Source organism: Calypte anna, chromosome 2 (genome assembly GCF_003957555.1).
Source record: "Calypte anna isolate BGI_N300 chromosome 2, bCalAnn1_v1.p, whole genome shotgun sequence".
Lineage (NCBI taxonomy): Eukaryota > Metazoa > Chordata > Aves > Apodiformes > Trochilidae > Calypte > Calypte anna.
This window is the reverse complement of record NC_044245.1, coordinates 117,250,222-117,271,358: the sequence shown is the minus strand read 5'-3', so window position 1 is coordinate 117,271,358 and position 21,137 is coordinate 117,250,222. Positions and strand designations below refer to the sequence as shown.

Below are 21,137 nucleotides of genomic sequence, written 5' to 3'. Positions count from 1 at the left end.
TATTTATTCCTGTTGTTGGCTACTTTTATCTTTCACTTTTCTCTCCACACATTTTTCCCACACACTGTTTCACACTGCGAAACAGAATGGTGAGAAGTAGTAAATTGCAGATACAACTCACCTTCAAGCATCTTCCCAAATCTGTAAAAATTTCACTTTTGATCTTCAAAGGAAAATTAAGAGAACAAAGCAGGGCCTAAGGAAGGTGCTAACTACAGTTTGTAAGAGTGTAAGCAGAATTCTTTTAACATCTTTAAGTAGAAGAAAATCAAACACCTATTACACACATTATGAGGTTTATTTTTACACTCTAAAAACTGTTGTGCAAAAGGTTAAGAGCAAAACCAGAGTGAAGATCAATGATACTGGCACCAGAAAGGAGTTTGAAAGATGACTGGAAGTATGAAAGAGATCTCATAACAGGAATAATTAGACTTGTACTTTTCACAAGAAAAATAGTGACACAAGTACTTAAGAGAATTTTTCAGACAGGACATTAAAAAACAGCAAAAAGAATTATTTTGTGGGACATATATGCAGAAATTACTGGTGCCAAGCAAATAGAAACTGCAGAAAAATAAAGCAGGCAAACTCAGAAACCACTTAGTTTGCATTCAGGCCCTACATCCAAATACAGACTGCCCCAAATCACAGGTGCCTGAAGTATACCCTCCTTAAGCAATGCTACTATTTTTATAAAATTATGGTGATAGACCTACTGTAAAATCTATCACAGCATTTCACAGGTTCCTTCCAACACCTCTCATTTTAGGTCTTTATAATGCAAGTCTATTTCAAGTGATATTTCAGAAGCTTTCAAGAACAAAACCAGCAGGCACCAGAAGGAAGGAAGCAGGTATAATTAGAAATGTAGAGTGGCATTTTTACAAAGACTGAATTCTATGAATCAGTACATATTTACTCTCTTCCTTATATGTTTTCTGCAAAATAACTGTCCCCCACAGATAATAAAGGGATAAATAGGAACCATTCAGCCATACACATTTTACAGATTACAAAACACTAACTCTACAGGGATGTGCCACTTTTCCTTTCCTCTACCTTCTAAGGCTTTGGGATCATTTTAATGAAAGTGGTGCTTATACACTGAGGAGCTTCAGTTGCTGCCATGTCTGTTAAAGTCTCAAATGCCCTTGTGAGTCTAACAGCTAAGTCCCTTTACCATGCTGACACTACAGAATCTGAGGATATTGTCTCAAAGAACCTTACCATATTCTATTTTCCTTAGGCATCTGGATATACCATCTGCTTAAACTTTTAGGGTAAGGTAACTTAGCACCTACTCAGCAATAAAATGAAGTGATTTTCCAGCCTTGTTACACAAATGCATAGCATCTCAGGCATCAATCACTTTGTTATATATCATTTCAACTTTATAGCTTTGTGGGTTTAGTGCCTGATTTTTTTTTTCAAATGTCACAGTAGGGATTACGAACTTAAAACATGACTGAGTTTACAGAAGAACCTGAGACCATTCTGAAAGTGTATAAAGGGCTGTGGAAGAAAAACCCTGCTTGCCATTCTTACATTTTGTATCTGGTACTTTCCAGCTTATTTTATTAAAACTGTAGTTAGAAAGCAAACATATCAATGGATAAAACGTATTTAAACTTCAGGTGCAAACAAGAGCTACAGCCAAATTTCATTTGCAAGCAAGAATCCCTACAAAAAGTCCCCAGGAAAGCCAAGGAGTGCATAATTTTCTGCTTCATTCAGCACAATATTCCAAATTTGTCAGGGTGGGCTGCATCACACAAGTGACACTGAAATAAAGAAAACCAACCTACAACGTCCCATTACTGTTCTCTATACTACTCTTCAGTTCTAGCTTCCTTCCCATTCCTCAACACCAAAATGCTCTTCAGCCTTGAACATGAAATGTACAGAAAGCCCAAGAGATATACCAGATGACTTGGCAGCCAGGCTGCCAAAAGAACTAAGGAGAATCAGAAGGTCTCATGGGACGTAAAATTAGCAACCCTAATATCTCAGTTTTGTCCCAACAATGAGATAACCAGCTGTGAACAATCTATGAGAAAATCACAGGATCAATAAGGCTCACACAAAAAGCTGACTTTAAAGAATTATCCTTGCAGTTTCTCAGACATTTTAAATAGAAACCCAGTCTTCTAGCAGCAGTTCCATATAAAGGGAAAGGACTGCTTTACTTTCAGCATACTGATTCAAGGCATCAGATGATATATCTGGCTCTGTCATAAATTTCCACTGGGACCCAAAAATCAAGATCTGTCTCAGAGTTTCTCATTTGTAGAACTACTCAGATTTGATTTATTAATGACAGCAATGAATTGAGAGGTCTCTGCATAGAAAATATTACAGAAGCACCATATCATCTACATTTCCCAAACAAATATAACACTCTGGAGCAAAAAAGTCGATCTATCTGAGGTTCCTCTTGTATTTTGAATAATTGTTTGTTGAACAGTATAGCCTGGCCACTTCCACTACAATTTAAGCAGACAGAGGAAACAAACTCCAGGTGCAACCCTGAAAAATCTGTTCTCCTGAAAAGCTGAAACTTCAAGACAGTCTGCCTTTTCTTCCATCAATAAATTACAAAACTGATGAGTCTTATACGTTGGAAGGGACCTCCAGAGGTCATTAAGCCCAATCACTTAAGCAAAGCAGTGTCAACTGGAACAGGCTGCCCAATCTTGCCTAGTTGAGTTCTGAACAGAATTTAGATACTGCTCAGCCTTTGGGCAACTTATTCCAGGTTTCAATCATCCTCAGGGTAAATAATATTTTCTCCCCTCCAAATGAGTTAGAATTTCTCATTTTCCATTACTTCTCCTTCTTCTGCTGTGGAGATCTAAGAAAAGTGTAGCTCCATAGCCCCCCATCAGGGAGTTTCAGACAACAATAAAAATTCCACTGAGCCTTTTCTTTTTAAGGTCTAAGAAATTATGTTCTGCCAGCCTCTCTTTCAAAGCAGTATGTTCCAGGCTTCTAATCATCTTGCTGGCCCTCCACTAGGTAAATTTAGTTCTTTGACTAGACATTTAAGTCACAAAGGTCTCAACTGTAGAGAAGAGGGAAAAGAAAATCCCTTCCGTTGACTTACTGACAACACCCTGGCTAAAACAGCCTGGAGTGCTGCCATGCGAGGGTGCACTGCTAATTCATGTTCCTGTTCTTGTCCACAAACACTTCTAGAACTCTTTCTGTAAAGCAGCTCCCTCGCCCCCAACCTCTACTGCTGCACAGGGTTATTCCATTGCAAGTGCAGGACTCTGCATTTACCTGAACTGAACTTCATGAGGCTCCTGTCTGTACTATCAGTATTGCAGCTGTTGAGATCCCTCTGACTACTGAAAGTGCCCCTTCCAATCCCACCATTCAGGACACTACTGACTCCATGACACAGCATTGTTTCTTGAAGGACATCACTCATAAATGGCCACCGTCACTTTGTGCTGTTGACACCTCACACTGCAGTCTGACAGTCCCACGAGTTCCCCACCCACTTTACTGCCTATTTATCCTGGCCAAATTGTTGAGATCTTGGTGTAAAAACAGTATGCGAGACAATGCCAAAGGCTTTCAATTAATCCAGGTAAAAAAAAATCCACAGCTCTCATGAAGTTCAGTCATAGAAAGCAACAGAAATGAAGTTCAGCTCACAGAAAGCAATAACGTTGATCAGGAATGATTCACCCGTTGTAGCTTCCTTGAGGCTCCTTTTCCATCAGCTGCATAGAAATGGTTTTAAAGACGTTTCATTGCATCACCTCCCTAAAGACTCAGGAGAGGTTCTCTGATCCTCTTCCTTGACCTTCCTGAAACTGTTTGACATTTGTGTTTCCCCAGTCATAAAGATCTTCCCATGAGCACCATGACCATTCAGAGATGACAGACAGGCCCCACACTGAAAGCAGACAGCTTCCCCAGAGGTATCCCATCTGCTCTCACACTTGGAGATATCCAAGTGCCCTAAGTCTTTGTAACTGTGCCACCTTCTACTGTGGGCAGTGATACATTCTCACAAAACCTGCAAGTAGACTCCAAGAAGCCTACGGAAAACTTTTATAATTGAAAACTCCAGGAGAAAGAGCATGCAGGTTTTTTCCTATGCTTTTTCTATGCACTTTTTCACAAGGTTCCCCACCCCACTGAGCAGTGGGTACAGATTTTCCTTAGCCTTCCTCTTGCTATCAGTATATTTACAGAATTCCCTTCTGTTGCCCTTTCAATCCCTAACTTCAATGCCAGCTGAGCCTTGGCTTTGCTATCTCCAGTCTTGAATGGTTTTATATTCCTCCTGATTAGCCTGTCCCTAAGCAGTCTCTTAAGTCCCACATGAATGCACACAATCTGTTCAGCAAAGAAAGGGACTATCTTGCTCAGTCTAAAAGAGAAAACTGAACCAGCATTACATGTAGTTTAGAGTCAAAGCAAAAATAATTAAAATTCCTGGAGAAGAATATGAACTTGTAGTAAAGTGTACAATATTATTCAAGATACCCATATAAAAAAAACCCCATGATCTTAAATTATTATAATTAATAATCTAAATTATTATCTTATTCAGGTCCACACTTCATTTATGGGTAGCCCAGTTCCTTTCCAAATAGTGACACATACTTAACACACAGATGCATAATCATAGCTTTCTACACACTGCAAGTTGTTCCCCCCTCTTTGTATCCTATGTCAACTATAGCTTGTTTGGGTTTGTTTATTTTGGCCAAAATACAGTTCCTTTTGTTTTCCACTGTCAAGAACTCAGTTCCCCCTATAGCATAATATTAATACAAATTTTTAATTCCTCTTTGACATAATTGTTATGCATTCTAACCCTACCAAAAATACAAACCAACTTTGGAATGAGTAGTTTCAAAGCACTTGGTGTTTTAAAACAGTGACAAAAATTATACTGAAGAGGTTGAAAAATGTGCCTGCATAAATGTCTGAAATCACTGCAAACAGCATACTACTCAACATCATTGGGCTGCATGGAGTAACTTAAGTCTGGATATATTGATTGATGGTCCTCTCCAAATAGTCTCCTCTAAATTAGCAGCTCGCATTACAAACTTGTGAAATGTATGTGGCAGGAGAGACAGGCCTGAGCTATCAGAAAAAGCAAAGGAATAACAGAACACTGCAAATCTAATGGCATTTATAAATATAGCTCAATCAAGAAGTTGTGCAACACCCCCAGGTATATCAAGGTCTGCAGTATGATATATTTTGGTCTACATGAACAGAAAAGTTCAGAAAAATGCTATGACACAAAGATTTCTCCTTTCAGTGTTTTAAATTTTCACTGAGCTGCTAACAAAACCTTTTTCCATAAAGAGCAGCTTTTCAAAATACAGTCTAAGTATATCTGAGAGCAGTAAGAGGAAATCCATTGAAAAATATGAAACATCTCTCTCCTGTGAATCTCATATCCAGAATGTAACTAGTAAAGTGTAATTCCTACACTTCCAAACAAGATATGTGTTTGAAAATTCTTTTGAAAAACCTCTGGTTTTCACCACTGTCATACCTTGTGCTCAGCCAGTAGAGATGTGAATAATCTTTCTTGCTAATCCACTTATAAAGCAAGCATTCAACCTTTGGGCAGGAGTTACAAAGAAATAAATAGCTCTTAAGCTTTTACTCTCAGTCAGATAAAGACCACAGGTGGTGCTATTGATATAGACATGCAAAGTCAAATAAGAACGGAATAACACATTCAGGTTTTTGGTAACACTTAAGTGAGTTAAAAAGAGCAGAAACTGGAAGTGAATGGAAAAGATCTTGACTTTCTATGGTAATTGTGTTTGAACTTCCTTTTGACTTTTTATGATGAGGGAGCCATAGAATATTGTTTTTCTTTTCCTGAAGAGAAAGGAAATCACAACCTTATCAAAAAATGCAGCCAGCTAAAATCCTTCCCTTCCATTCATTTAAATCCCTTTTATAAAACAGTGCAAACTATTATGAAGTTACTAATCATTACTGTAATTGAGATGTACATATAACCTATTTAAAGAACTGGACTGGATGATCTTTACAAGTTCTTTCCAACTTGAGATATGCTATGAATCTGTGATATATACACATACACACAAAATAACCACACATTGTTACTGTATCAAACCACAGAAGACCATTTAAAAGTGGTTCTTTTGTGAAAGGCCCAACACCTAAACCCATCACTTAGCATAACCCTTTGAAGGCTTCCAATCCAGGACACAAATTCCCTAACTTTGGGGTCTGTAACACTGAATTTGATTGAGGTTTACCTGAAGATGAATCTCAAATTAATCACTTGTCCAACTAATTAGTCTGCTTAACAACCACAGAAATACCTATTGAGCCAAGAGAAAAGGAAGGTTCAGATCCTGAGGAGCCACATAGCCACTGAGAACACTGGGCAATAAACCTTATAAACAAAATCTCTTTATGCCTGTTGAAAAGCAAGAATTCAGATTCCTTTAGCAAGGCACACATATAAAGAAAATTAACTCTACCACTTGAGTGCAAGCAGAAGAGAGAAGATAGCCCAGTAGGGATCTAATAGCATTAAACTGATATTTGAGAGTTAACTGGCAGAAATTTATATATTCTAGGAACAGACTCTGTAAACCATACTGTAGTCCACATAATAAATTAGGGTTTTTTTGTCCCCCAGCTGCTTCAAGATCTAACTAGTAACCCCAGCTGAGGCCATGGGGTTTTGGAAGGCTTACACAAGTTCCAACATCTGCTTCTATTCCCATCAACGTCAAATTTGTCAGAACATGAAACCGCACCAGAAAAACAATCCCTTTCACAGAAAAATAAACCCTACTTCCATGGATATCCCCTGAAATACCAAGTGTAGCAGATCCATTACATGTTCAATTTCTATTCCAAAATAAAATGTATTTCCCCAACATATATAACGTGGATATATTTACATATACACAGAGACATATATATATGTATATATATTTACCTACTATTGTACCTAGACTATTTCCCTACAGTGTACCTACATCCTGAAGTTCTTCATGGCCTTGTTTGCCTTCACTGGTCAATTAGTGTAAAGTACAGTCATAAAAACTAAGCTTTACACCAGGTTACAAGGTGACAAATTAAGCCAGCCACTCTCTGGCAACTCTTTACTATTAAATACTTTCTAATTTCTCAGCAACTTCTACCCATGGTTTTATTGGTCTCTTTATTATTGTTGTGTTGATGGTTCAGGTGAGTACCCTGGTTTATTAAAAATTAAACCTTACATGAACACATTAAGCTAATTTAAAAAATAAAAAAAAAAAATGAAACAACTTTTTTTAAAAAAAACATTCATTAAAAAGTCATGTATATTCCCCAACACAGAGTCATGGACCATTTAAATTTTTAGAAAAATTTATGTCAGCTTACTTGTTAGCTAACTGTGCTTAGAGAGCTAAGTAGTAGATTTTCATTATGTTTACACAGAGCACATTCAATACAGATACTTTGTCATTTGCTGTAAAGAATGAAAGAGATAAGTTACATTTTGATAAAAACAATTTTTTTTTAAAAGAGTCTTCACGATGAATACTTGTGATAATATCAATTATTTAATTGTCCAGTGGTATGGCATATAAATATTTTAGACAGATAAATATTCCCGAGTTGTTGCTTTCTTACGCCTATAGAAAGTGTATTTTGATAAAAAAAAAAGATTCTCCTGTCTCCTTCCAAGTACAGCTTCTCTTTCATTCAAAAATAAAGATCTTGCTATAGGAAGATTATATCATCACAAAAGAGATCACCCAGCAGAAGAAAAATCTCCACTGCTAATTTAGCCAGTAAAGTATCAGTAAAAGTCTTCAGTAAATTCTTCCAACACTAGATGTACTTCTTTTAAGAAATGCTAAATGTTAAGAACAAAAACTCTGGTATTGCCATGGCACTCCAAATGTTATAATGAAATGTCTGAAGGAGAAGTGCAAGCCTTTTTTCATAATTTCCTCTGCATGTCTCCTGTCTCTGACATTGCTGTGACTACTGGTGGACTTAAGTTTATCCACCTCATCTCTGTTTACATACCTCACTCAGGCCCAAAACTGTTTTTCTCAGTATTCCTGATGTCGCAACATACTGTGCTACTCTAGTTTATTACTGCAAGATTCAGGAGATCCAAAAGAATAATATTAATATGACCAGACCTTTTCACTAAGATTTGATCTGTGAGGAATGCAGATTTAAAACAATACACAGTATTTACACAGGACAAAACAGAAGAGATGGACAAACTCAGGTGGAAACAACTACTTGGCTACATTTATGTAATAAAAGAATGAATATATTAAATCTTCTCCTTTGTTCTTAATAGCCTTGTAGAATTTTTTGCAGATTACACAAACTAAGCAGCTTCTCACTATACTGATGGTAGCTGGAGGATGAAAAATCCCAGAGGAGAAGGGGAACAAAAATACTTTAAATGACCAACCACAAATTTGTTCTTGGTGAACACTCTTTAATTCCAATATAAAAGAACCTAAATAAATCTACCATGTTTCCAATGCAGGGAAACCAGCAAAGCATTGGCCATGTTGTCACACACCAAAAAGTCCCTTTCTCTGCAAAATCTCTTCATTCTTGAGCCAGTCTCAAACTGTACCAGGCAAAGCCCCATTTCTTCAACATGGCCACATGAGCAACAGAAGTCTCCTCCTCCCACCACTCAGATAAATCATTTCCACTCCTTTCTGTATTGCATACTGTGTAACTTGGCTTCAACCAAAAGGGTCATGCACTTTATCAATTCACTTCACAAGATCTCCTGAAGTACCTAGGAACATGAGTTAGGTGTGGTATGGTGTACATTATGTTTCCACACAAATCCCACTTATATACTGCCCCTTTCCTATGCAAGAACAATCAACAGAAGAAAACTGGATTTTTCTGGTCCATAATTTAACTGCCTCCTCACACACACACATAAAATGGAGACTGGAGAGTCTCCATTCTCATTCTCATAAAATACAGACTGGAGAGCTGGGCTGATTCCAATGGGATGAGGTTTAACACGGCCAAGTGCCGGGTCCTGCACTTAGGCCACAACAACCCCATGCAGCGCTACAGGCTGGGGACAGAATGGCTGGAGAGCAGCCAGGCAGAAAGGGACCTGGGAGTCTGCATCGACAGGAAGCTGAACATGAGCCAGCAGTGTGCCCAGGTGGCCAAGAAGGCCAATGGCATCATGGCCTGTATCCGGAACAGCGTCACCAGCAGGTCCAAGGAAGTGATTCTGCCCCTATACTCAGCCCTGGTGAGGCCACACCTCGAGTACTGTGTCCAGTTCTGGGCCTCCCAGTTCAGGAAGGATATCGAGTCCTGGAGCAGGTCCAAAGGAGGGCAACCAGGCTGGTGAAGGGACTCGAGCACAGACCCTATGAGGAGAGGCTGAGAGAGCTGGGGCTGTTCAGCCTAAAGAAGAAGCGGCTCAGGAGAGACCTCATCGCTGTCTACAACTACCTGAAAGGAGGGTGTAACCGGGTGGACGTTGGTCTCTTTTGCCAGACAACTTTCAACAAGACAAGAGGGCATGGTCTTAAGTTGTGCCAGGGGAAGTTTAGGTTAGATATTAGAAAGAATTTCTTTACGGAGAGAGTGATCCGGCATTGGAATGGGCTGCCCAGGGAAGTAGTGGATTCTCCGTCCCTGGAGATACTTTAAAAGAGACTGGATGTGGCACTCAGTGCCATAGTCTAGCAACCGCAACGGTGGGTCAAGGGTTGGACTCGATGATCTCTGAGGTCCCTTCCAACCCAGCCGATTCTATGATTCTATGATTCTATGAATATGGAAACTGCAGTCCAAATGGGTGAAAAGTTAACTCCCTTTGCCATCACTACTGCACAAGTGACAATGTGTGTTTCCATATGAACCATAGAAATCGTAGAAGAATACTTTCTGTAGCCTGGCAGAATAAATAGGCACTAACCATGAAACAATAGGTTTGGGGGTTTTTTATTTATGTAAGTGAATACTCTGTTCCTGTAAACTACAGTGTAAACTCCAGGTACACCATGCAAGCTGTAAGAAGAACTATAAATGCCTTCAGCTTCTCACTCATAAAGGAAATGTGGTTTATACCACAATGAGTTCCACTGAGAGTTTTGAGGTGACCCAGAAGCCTAACTCCTAACTTTTATTGGAACTTCAATCCCTGAGGCTGCCTCTCCTTTAAGAAGTAGTCCTGGGAAACAGGATAGGGTTTGGACAGAGGAACACTCAGTGCTGGGACCCCACACTGTTGGCAAAGGAGGGGATACTTCAGGCTAGCTCTAATGTAGTCCCAGAAACTGCACATTCATTAGCAGCTACAGTGTTCCTACAGAAAACCTTTCAGTTCTCTTCCATCCAAAAGGAACCCAGGCTGTGTGCCCCTGGCTGTCACACCTCATGATGCAGAAAAAGTAAGCTGGGATAGAGTTTGCATCTCAGAAGAGGTGATCCTAGCACTCATAATGGTTCCAAGAAGCCTAGGACACCTAAATGGGAAGATCTGGCCTCCAGAACAAGAAGTAACCATAGGAACAAGTAAAAGGAGGTTTTGATGGCTTATGTAAAATAAACGTGACAGTCTCCACACTGACCCTGGTCTACTGGCCACCATAAATCCACCATCACAGCTGCTCTCAACAGCAGCACTAGCAGAAATACCAAAGGAAAGCTCAGAACTTGTGTCCTTAAGCTAACGCTGAGGTACAGTTAAAATGCATTACATTTCCCTGTGAAGGATTTACATCTCTGAAACATTACTTGAACTCTGTTCACAACCATCAACAAACATTAAAAAGGTGATGTAAAACCAGATGTTTAACCCCAGACCTCCTCCTTTTCTCCATATGATTTATTTAGATCATCTTGATCCAAACTGCAAAAATACTTATTACTGAATTCAGTATTTGGATACAATTTGAAAGATGTACAGGCTGCTCTTTAAAACAGCTTGAACACTGCTATCTATTATATCCTAATCAGTAGAATACAAAATTAAAGATATTATAAATTCCTTAAATTTGCAGAAATTTAGCCTAAGATTCTGACATATACAAAATTTGGGGTTTATGATAAAATACTGAAGAACGTTCCCTTAGGACAGGTATTTTTCTTACAACAGGTAAAATCTGATTGTTATATAGAAGCAAGTGAAACACAATCGCACAGCCACTTTCTAAAACACATTAATTTTTATTTTCTTTTAAATCGAAAACACATTGGGCCATTTATCGTTTTTCATGGTTCTGCTGAGGATAAGCATATGGAGAAAATAAGCTACTCTGTAGATCTTGTTTCACTCCAGTGTCTGTGCTTTTATTCTCCCTGTCACAGCCAAGTTGAGAATTTCCTCTTCCATGATAATAAGCAGAAAGTTCACAGATCTCAAGGCAGCAAGGCAGGAAGTTTGCAGTTTGAAGGATTTCCCCTCCTCATTGGACAGGGGTGGAAAGAAAAGTTCGAGGGGGTTACTATGAAATCTTCTGCAAACTTTTGCAGCTGATTAGACATACTTAACAGGGTCCCAAGGTGATGCTGCTGAGGCCACGTACAAATGAAACACAGCCCACATCTCTTCCATTAAAATTTGTTACTTCTACTTTTTTAAGAGAGTGAAAAAATCCGCCTTTCTGCCTAGGGTATTACCTGGCACATAGAGTCCCATCAACAGTGATAGTCAGATATAGAAGGACGCTAAAACTACTGCAACACAGCTCTCTCAAAACGTGCTACCTTCCCAGCTGACCCTGTATCACAAGACAGGAGGGAATGCCACATGTGGCTTTAATGCCAAGCAGCTGCTGCACACCAGCACCCCCTCTGTTCTCCTCCTCATCCCCCCTCGCACTGCTCTGTTTCGAGGACTATCGCAAGCAATACAACCGCGGCGCCCTGTAGCGAACACAAGCCCTCATACCAAGGCAGACCCGAACCCAGACACACTACCCCTGTAGTTCCCATGCCTAGAGAAACGAGATCATCCATGCTCAAGCGGCATCACCGGTCTAAGGTTCTCCTAGCAGGGGGACCGGGGAGGGGATGGGGGAAGGGGAGCACAGGACCACTTACTTCCCCAACCATTTCAAGACCTGTTACTCTTCCACCCTTCCAAGCAAAAGCGTCCGCCCCTCCCGGCGCGGGGCGCAAATCCCGATCGCAGGCTGCGGGTCCCCATCGGGTCCCCATCGGGTCCCCGGTACCCCGCGGCCGGCAGGAGCCCGCCCCGCTCCTTGCTCCCCGCTCCCCGTCCCCCAGGCGAAGCCCCCCGAGTCCCGCTCGGCACCCCGTTGCTCACCGACACCAGGAACTCCAGCGTTCCCACGTAGTCCCGCTCGGTTTTCAGCAGCTCGTTGAGGACGCAGACGCGCAACCGGAGCTGCTTCTCCAAGTCCTTCCCGCTTTCCCCCTTGCCTTCCCCTTTGCTTTCTTCTGTCATGGTGCAAGCAAGAGGAACGGTGCTCCCAGCCCGGCGCCTTTCCCGGCCGCAGGCAGCGCTGCCTGAGCGCTTCGGCACCGCGCTGTGGACAAGGACAACAAAAGACCCCGCCAAGTTACGCGGCCGGGCCGGGTTCCGGCCGGTCCCCAGCCGCCCGGCAGCCTCTGCCCCTTCTCACCCAGCTGCAGCAGCGGATCGAGGTCCGGAGGCGAGGAGCCACCCCAGTGCGTGCTCCTTTCCCGTCAGGAAGGGGACACAGCCGGGAGGAAACGAGCGGTCACTGGTTCCCAGCTCGCCCTGTTAGCTGAGAGGTTGGAAAGCCTCCGCAGCAGCACAGACTTGGACATTAATCAAAAGCTTTGTATCCATGTGACTCCAACCCCTTCCCCCCCACCGCCACCCTCCCCTTCGCTAAATCTCGGGAAAAAGGAAAGGAAACAACTTCAGGAAGATTGCGTGCCAGCAGCTGCTTGTTTCACACACAAGCTCCCAGCTCCAGTTTGAGGTTAATTGGAGATCTCCAACAACAGAGCACAAGAATTATAAAAATGTCCCAGCAAGCTGGCTGCCCAGAGAGTCGGCAGTTGGTTTTGTTTTGGTTTAACCATCAGCAAAAGAGCCATTTCAATCCTTCCTTCCACACCTTTCCACGGGACCTCTATTACAATGTATGTCGTAGCTGATGTGTATTACAAATATGTGCTTTGATACTCCGCAAATAAACGCAGCTGAGCATGTGCTAAGAAAATAAAAACTGTATATTCTACAATAGGTACTGAGAAGTTTTCCTGAGATAGGGGTTAGGGTCTTCTTGTTTATTAAAGTGCTGTAAAAGCTCCAGGTAAAGCGATTTTCCTATTTGTATTGGAAGTTTAGATTTGCATGATACTTATAAAGAGTTTTAAAAATATAATTCAATAACCTTTTAAAACAACAAAAACTGTGTAACTACTCTATATGAGAGGAACTGATTCCTTGAAAATTGAAATACATGAGAATTTCAAGACTCCAACTAGCTCTTCCATCTGTGACTGGAAAGAAAATACAAGTTTTGAACTCAGAGATTCCATATCAAAGTATCTTTCTCAACCTGCAACATCCTAAGAAGAAGGAGTAAAATGAAAACCAGAGTCTAAAACTCTTCTTCATCCTCCATAGAAGCTGAGTCAGTGAAAAGGGTCCATACTGGGAGAGAATAAGCAAAGACTTTTGTGTTCTGATAGATAGACATCATCTAGCTCTCTGCCTCAGACATCTTTTGGGAAATCGAGAATACAGTTCCCACAAGATGTTTCTCAAAGAGCAGAAATAAAGGCTTTGTTTCTTGGAAGTGCCCTACTTCCCTTTGCATCCTCCCCTTCCCAAACACATGCAGCTTCCTCACATAAAACCAAGGCAAGAAGCAGCAGCTCCTGGGACTGGTTCTCCTACAAAATGTGTGGTCAGCCATTTCTGGATGTAGGCTGAGCCTGCAAACTTACCTGCTGACCTCAGCTGTAGCTCTGTCCTCAGTGGGACATTAAACCTCAATGGGACACTAGTCCATTCCAAAACCAGACACTGATTTTCATGAAAATCAGAACTCCGTGTTTTGAAGGGCGTCACTTCCTTGCCAAAACTGGTTCAAGTGGCCTGATGAGTTTAAAACTGACTGGGGCAGAAAAAGCCAACACAGTTCCATCAATAAGCTTGCTCCCTTAGGAAACCTGTCTAAATTAGACAATACAACTGATGACTAGCTTGAAATTTTTCACCCTCTTCGATTCACTTCAGCAGTGAAACACAAGAACCAAAGACCCAAAGCTCTGTGGTATCTGCTCCAATCCTCCAGGGGAGATTAAGTGCTTCACACTTGCTTGCAGTAGCACCAGGCAGGCTCATGCTATAGTGGAAAGACAAAAAAAGAGGTATCCACTGAACTGCATGATGAAGTTTTCTCAAGTGATAATCAGCAAGAGGATCCAAAACCACTGAAGCTGAACACCATGCTGTTGCTTTCCCACTCCTAAATTAATGTGAGTGCCCTTTCTCAGGCAGTCATAGCCAGATACCTCAAATTAGTTAAATTTCCTGCCAGGAAACACCTTATTTCTTTTAGGAGAGCAGAAATGGGGGACCTTTTTCTTCCCCATCATCTGTAGGACTAAGAATCTCTTCCCTTCACATGTTTGCCTTGTCCTTGCCAGGAGACTTTAAAGCCAAAGTCCCAGTTGACACTCCTGCTGCGCTCATACAACTGATTCTTGCTTCTTCATTCAGGCAAGCAGCTCCAGATATTTGGGATAGCAAAAGCATTACTGACAGCAGAGAAGAGATTTTTATGACTCACTTAAGGCCACCAAACTCAGGGAAGCCCACAGCAGATGTGCAATGATAGGAATAGTTCAAAGTACCACACGCAGTCTATGGAAAACATACGTGCATACAGGTTTAGCAAATTTTCCTGACAACCTGTCTGAAGTACTAAAGACAAGGGCAAATTATTCTTTTCCCATCATTTCAGGAAAAAGCTGAATTGCTGAAATTGTAGATTTCACAACACCAAAATTGAGAAAAAAGAATAAAATGAAAGAAAGCTACAACATACACACTTGATGAAACATTTTGCTCCAAAGAAAATGTTTTAAGCAAATAAAGAGCAGATTATATACTGTAATGTGTCAGGGAACCTGACTATTATATAGCATTACTTGTCTTATATACAAATAATGTAAAATAGTATATTGATTATGCTAATGCATGAGACATAACAATTCTTTTTCCCTAAGGGAAAAGTAACAGGTTTGGGATAAACTGCAAAAAAATCACATTGTTCCCATGGGATGCTATAACTTTGGAATGCAACAAGAGCTATTTCAGGCCAAGGGTATTTGAGGCCCAAGTTTGAACTCTGTTTAAAGAGCCCTGTTGAAAAAACAGGGCACCACACAACTTTTGGCCTATTTGCAAAATCATATAATTGAGGATGAATGGGACTTTTCAAGATCATTTATTCCAACCCCCACCTGTTCAAGCAGTGTCACCTGTAGCAGACTGCCCCAGGAAACAGGACAGGTTGTCCAGCCAGGTTTTGAATATCTCCACAGATGGGCACTCTACAGCCTCTCTGGGAAACCTGTGCCAGTGCTCTACAGAGGAAAAAAAGAAAAAGAAAAAGAAAAAAAAAAGTTTTGTGCTCAAACAGAATTTCATGGGTTTTTTATGTGTGCCCATTGACTCTTGTCCTGTCAGCAGGCACTACTGAGAAGAGTCTGGCTCCCTGTTCTTCATTGCCACCCATCAGTAATTTAGGAACATGGATGAGATTGCCCATGAACCTTCTCCTCTCTCACCTCTCCTTATATATGCAATATCCTCCATTCCCTTAATCATCTTCATGGTCCTATCTGATGACCTGGAAGAAGTTTCCAGATAGGCTTATGTATCACAGATGGTAGTAATTAAACTTCTAGGATCTGCCAGGACCTTGTGTCCTCTGTGGGAAAACCACATGGATTTGTTTCTGAGTTGCTCCTGAACAATGGCTATCAGAGCAAGGCAGCTCGAATATTACACCTGAATGAAATCAAACATTCTGCAGGACATTATTATCTGGTATCACAACACTGTAAAGGACAGTTCAGTCAGGCTGGGAGTTTAAAAGTGTCTTCAGGGAGAGCTGAAATACATTTCTGAAGCTGTCTCAATAGACAGGATAGCTTACTTTGCAGGCCACTCACCCACACTGAAGGCTTTCCTATTTCCAAAGTTAGTTTTGCCCAAGTGTGAAAAAGAGGGACAAATTAACACAAGTCAGACATTTCTACTCCCTTTGTAAAACAACACTACCAGGGGGCACTTTTCTCCAGGTAATAGTGATAATGCAGCAATTTTTTCCATTCTAACCTCCCTAAACAGTCCAAGCAATGCAGAAATAGCTATCAAAGCTAAAATAAGCCATTTCCTGTAGCAATCTTCACTACCAGAATTTACCAGAATTAAAAAAATATTCTTAAGAGACCAATCCAAGCAATGTGCTTAACAAATAGCACTTCAGAAGTTCACATGAATAAAATCAGTTTGTTTACAGGTGCCTCTATGGCCAATGAGAAGGTCAATATGTACAGGACTAGTTATGAAATAAGTGTTGGAGAGTGAGTAAATCAAGGAGCTCATTTTGACATACTGCTGTTTGTCCATTCACTACAGAGTTTATACAAAGTCAGCTTTGCAGCCACAGGTTTTAAAGAGAACTCATTATTTGTATAGAATGGACCAAAATAATCAGTTCTGTAATCTTCTTTTATGACATTTTCAAAGGAAGATGGATGTACTTTAACCATGAAGACATTTAAGTGGCCCCAAGCACCATTAAGTTTGTGGAGGCAATGTAATATTATCGTTAATATAACGTTTAAAATGGGCTCATATAATCAAAAGATTTCTGCAGGTACTCAGAATAACAGCTGGTCCCCCCAAAAAGACCTTTTTAACCCCAAACTGCTACAGTGTTACTTTATAAGTATGAATGTAATGGGCTTCACCAGGCTGTTTTTCCACAAGCTTCTAATGATGGTGCTTATCTACCTGCAAGGCCTTCAGACATTGTATTCCCAGCAGCACAAGGGACATGGCAAACAGCAGACAAAATCTTAGCATTCCACTTTACTTAGCATATAAAGAATTACTGCACAATCCAAATATTACTTTTTAAAAAATAAATCTGAAAAGATTATATAGACTATAAGTCTCTAAGAAAAGAGGTGATTTGTAATTTACTTAAAGGAGTGTATTTGACTTACTCTGTAAGAATCAGTTGTACTTTTAAGAAATCCTGCAGCAGGCAGATACCTATGTCTTATAATTACAAGTGATCACTACAGATGGCTGTTCTTCAGATGGCTATTCTAGTGTGAGCCAACACATCTCCAGAACCTTGACAGGAGCACAGTTAGTTCACATAATTTTGATTTTTAAATTGGTATTAAAAAAACATGAACCAAAACAAATGCATGGCAAAATCTCTTCTGGAAACTCTGATTAGCCCAGGAAGAAACTGGCCTTACATGGAGTCAGTAGGACAAAGAAAAAATGGTCTCTACAAGGTTCAACACCAGCTAAGTGTACCTTGATGAAACCTATTTAAAGGGAAAACCCACCTTATTTAGTATTTAAGCAAAACAGAATGGACAGCTGCTGACAATTACTCCCCCTCAGTTTCAAGAGGATATCTGATTACATTTTCTTTACACTAGACATTTAGCAAACTTTTCAAAAGCTGAGAGGAAACTGAAAAAAAAATCATTATAAACCATGCAAGCTGAATATAATTTACACAAGTAATCTCAACAAAACTCCCACATCTTAGAGAGAAATAAATAACTTCAGACTATCCAAGGCCTTTCATGTTGCTAGCCTGACTTACATCACTCTGGGTTCTTCATGGGAAAGAAACCATAACTGATCCAATGAAACACCTTTTTTGATCTGCTCATGGGAGCTCTGTTTGACAACCAAACAGATTGAGGAGTGAGCCTTTACTTCGAAATAGTGACAGAAAAACAATCCAGCCACTTCTTTGACTTTAGCTTAACAGACAGTAAACAAAAACTCAATGTGAAGGAAACCAAATTTCCATTTGGTTTACTTTAAGTTAAAAAGAAAAACAATATTCTAATTATATGAAACCAGTTATTTGCTATCAGGAGCAACGTTAGCTGAGGCACAGTGAATTCCCCAAAGACAGAAGCATATTTGTTTGTTTATAGTTATTTCAAAGTACAGGAACTCATCAATAAGTTTCCAACACTAAAGGTTGAACTATTACATAAACACTCCCAACTATTCTGCAGGATTTAGAAGGTGGAAAGCACAGGAGATTCATCCAGTGGCAGGAGCTCTAAGATAGACATCTGTAACTGTAATTCACAGATATATTATAATACCTGGGTGAGTACATGGCAAGTAGACCCACCTGAAGGCACTCTTTCATTCAGCCTGAAATATCTTTGATAAGATCTTATCACATCTAAGTAAGGAACATTTGAACCTTGAAGTGCAAAGACTCACTACTGTTATCCAGAGGCTAAATCTTCATTTTGCTGTTCAGAATGTGAATATTTCTCTAGCATTTTAATGTTTTTTACTCTTGTACAATGACTCAGAAGAGGTTTTTTTCATCTTTTTTCAAAGTGTAAAATTGATGAGTAATGTGTCTAGTCATTGTATGATCAGTGTAAAATACTGTCAGTATTAGTTGAAATTCTTAAATTCATCTTAATCTTAAATACTTCAAGGTTACTAATTAGCTAAATTTTAATCATTCAAAAGCCCAAGACAGGAAAAAAAAAACCAAACCCAAACCCTCAGTTCCTACTTTGTTTTTTTTGTTTGTTTGTTTTTGGTTTTTTTTTATGTTTGTAAATGTGAGTTTGAGAGGGAGGGTAGGGAGCAAGCAATGAGAGGTAACATAAAGCAGATGTTTATAAGCAAGCTACACATACATGTAAGGAGAACATAAGTAACACTAGCAATACCAACACAAACTCAACAACATTTGACTGGTCTCAAGATTTCTTTTTTGTTTTAAGTTTAACTGATACTTGCAGTGTATCTCTTTGTCTCTGCCAAAGCAAGAGTAAATACAGATTACTCAATTTAAATTTTGTGCTATTGAGTATGTGGCAGCCAAGCTTCCTTATTCTCCTAGTTTCTTTTGCCCTGCTACAACTTGCATAGATAATTAAAAAACAGCTGAGATACTGAGTTTAGTGGTTAAAGTAGAAAGGATTGCCATTATACTCTGGAGACTTAATGCTGATGGTACCCAAAGCAGATATTTCATATTTCCAACCCTTCAGAGAGTAGGAAAGCAAAGAAAGTAGCATTTTGAAAGCATTCTGAATTAAGGGTTCTAGCAAGACCTATCAATCAAGAAAATATAAGCTTTAAACTGAAAATGTTAATTTTTTTATAGTTGCTGTTTTCTTATTATTAAGGAGCTGAACAAATGATAACTACTACAGAGAAATCTAAAGATGCTCTTCCCTAGGTAGGATTGTTACCATCAGAAAATTAAATTTCTGCCAAAATGAATTCTTGAAAAACCTTTTGCTATTAGAAGTTATTACCAGAAAAGCAGAGAAAGACTGGATATGCCCAGAAAGCACTAGCCATGCAGCGGACTATTACAATACTGATTTGCTACAAGGTGTTTATATGAAGAACTGAAACAGTTCCATTTATAAAAGAATATTTTTATTTTAAATCTGAATTGTAAGTTTACCACAGTTGCAACTTACTATTTTATAGCAAGATATTTGACAAAACAAAGTATAATTTGTGTGTTCTGATGTTCTCTGTTCATTTGTCCAAACAGGGAACAAGCCAAGGCCTTACAGACCAAGCCTTGTGCTTTAACCACAAAATAACATGACACAAGGTTAGATCATCAGCTGACATAAATAACCATAATTTCATTAATTTCATTGATCATAAGAGACTCGAGTGGAATACAGACTAGCAGTCTAACCCTCTTGAACTATCACTCCTTTATTTTATCTATAAGCATGAAAAAGGACAAACATAAATGTTGTTATTTTACAGCAGGTTCCTAACATAATTTTCTTCTCTGGCAAGGGAGGAGAAGGATAGAAAATATTAAATATTAATATTAAATATTAATAGAGAACACTACTAGAACAAATTCTATTAGCTAAATAAAAACGCTCAGATTTCTTCATAAATATTCTTTGTTCTTCAGCCATAAAAGGGTTACATATTAATATTAAATGTTTGTAGAATATTTCAAATAAAACATGATCATTTGCTCTGAATCACTTTCTTTTAAAACATTCGCTTTCACTTCTACCTATCATAATAAGGTGTATTATTTTATCAATACATTCACATCATTCACATAGCTCCAGTGAGCTACAAAATGCCAACTAGACCAGTACAAATGTCTTTCAGACAAGATTGGTTACATGAGGATGTGTAACTCTTTTTCTTAAGAAGCCAAACTTCTTTATTCAGCTCCTCTGTATAATTTTGTTTCCATAACAACCATTTTGATATATCACTTTAAAAGCTTATATTTAATTTAAAAATGAAGAATTAAGATGGAAATATCAAATTAATTTTATGCAGTAGAAAGGAAAAGGATTTAGTATTATGCTTACTTCTACCTCAGTTTAACTCAAATGTCTAGGTCTTACAGTAAAGTCTTGCTGACTAAACTTGGAAGTTATTTTCAAATTCTTTTTCCCAGAATTTTCATATGTGACACTACAAAATCAGGTTACACTGTGAATAGAAGGATCTCAGCCTGTAAATAATCACAGGTTTCCTCCTTGGCTGATGTTCCTCCAGAAGCCTCTGATACACAAAATTGGTATCTTTTGACCACAAATCTTTCCACTTTTCCAGAGTTTTCTACACTAACTATACACTTCTGAGATTCCTACGTTTAATTTTGAAGAAGCCTCTTTTATGTAGATGTTTACCTGATCTTTGTAATAAGTGACTACGAGTCGGGCATTAAGCAACAATACTGGGATCTGGTACATGTTTCTTCTCTTACTCTTTCATTAAGGAAAAAGGGTCTGTGTTAAGCCTGTTAAGCACACAAATACTGCTGTTTATAATGGAGGAAGCAACTCCTTGCACTCCTTGAACTTCAGGCAGAAACTGCTCAAGATAACAA

The 21,137-nt window shown here is 39.4% G+C and overlaps 1 protein-coding gene across 1 annotated transcript in view; it reads right to left on the bottom strand.

Moving 5' to 3' along the window:
* The window catches only part of PREX2 (phosphatidylinositol-3,4,5-trisphosphate dependent Rac exchange factor 2), a 174,680-nt gene extending 162,081 nt beyond the window's left edge, over window positions 1-12,599 (bottom strand). Inside the window, exon 1 of the mRNA XM_030445602.1 lies at window positions 12,314-12,599. Within this exon, the coding sequence (XP_030301462.1) occupies window positions 12,314-12,454 (141 nt within the window). The 5' untranslated portion in view covers window positions 12,455-12,599. The remainder of the gene's footprint in view (window positions 1-12,313) is intronic.
* Window positions 12,600-21,137: the final 8,538 nt, after the last annotated feature.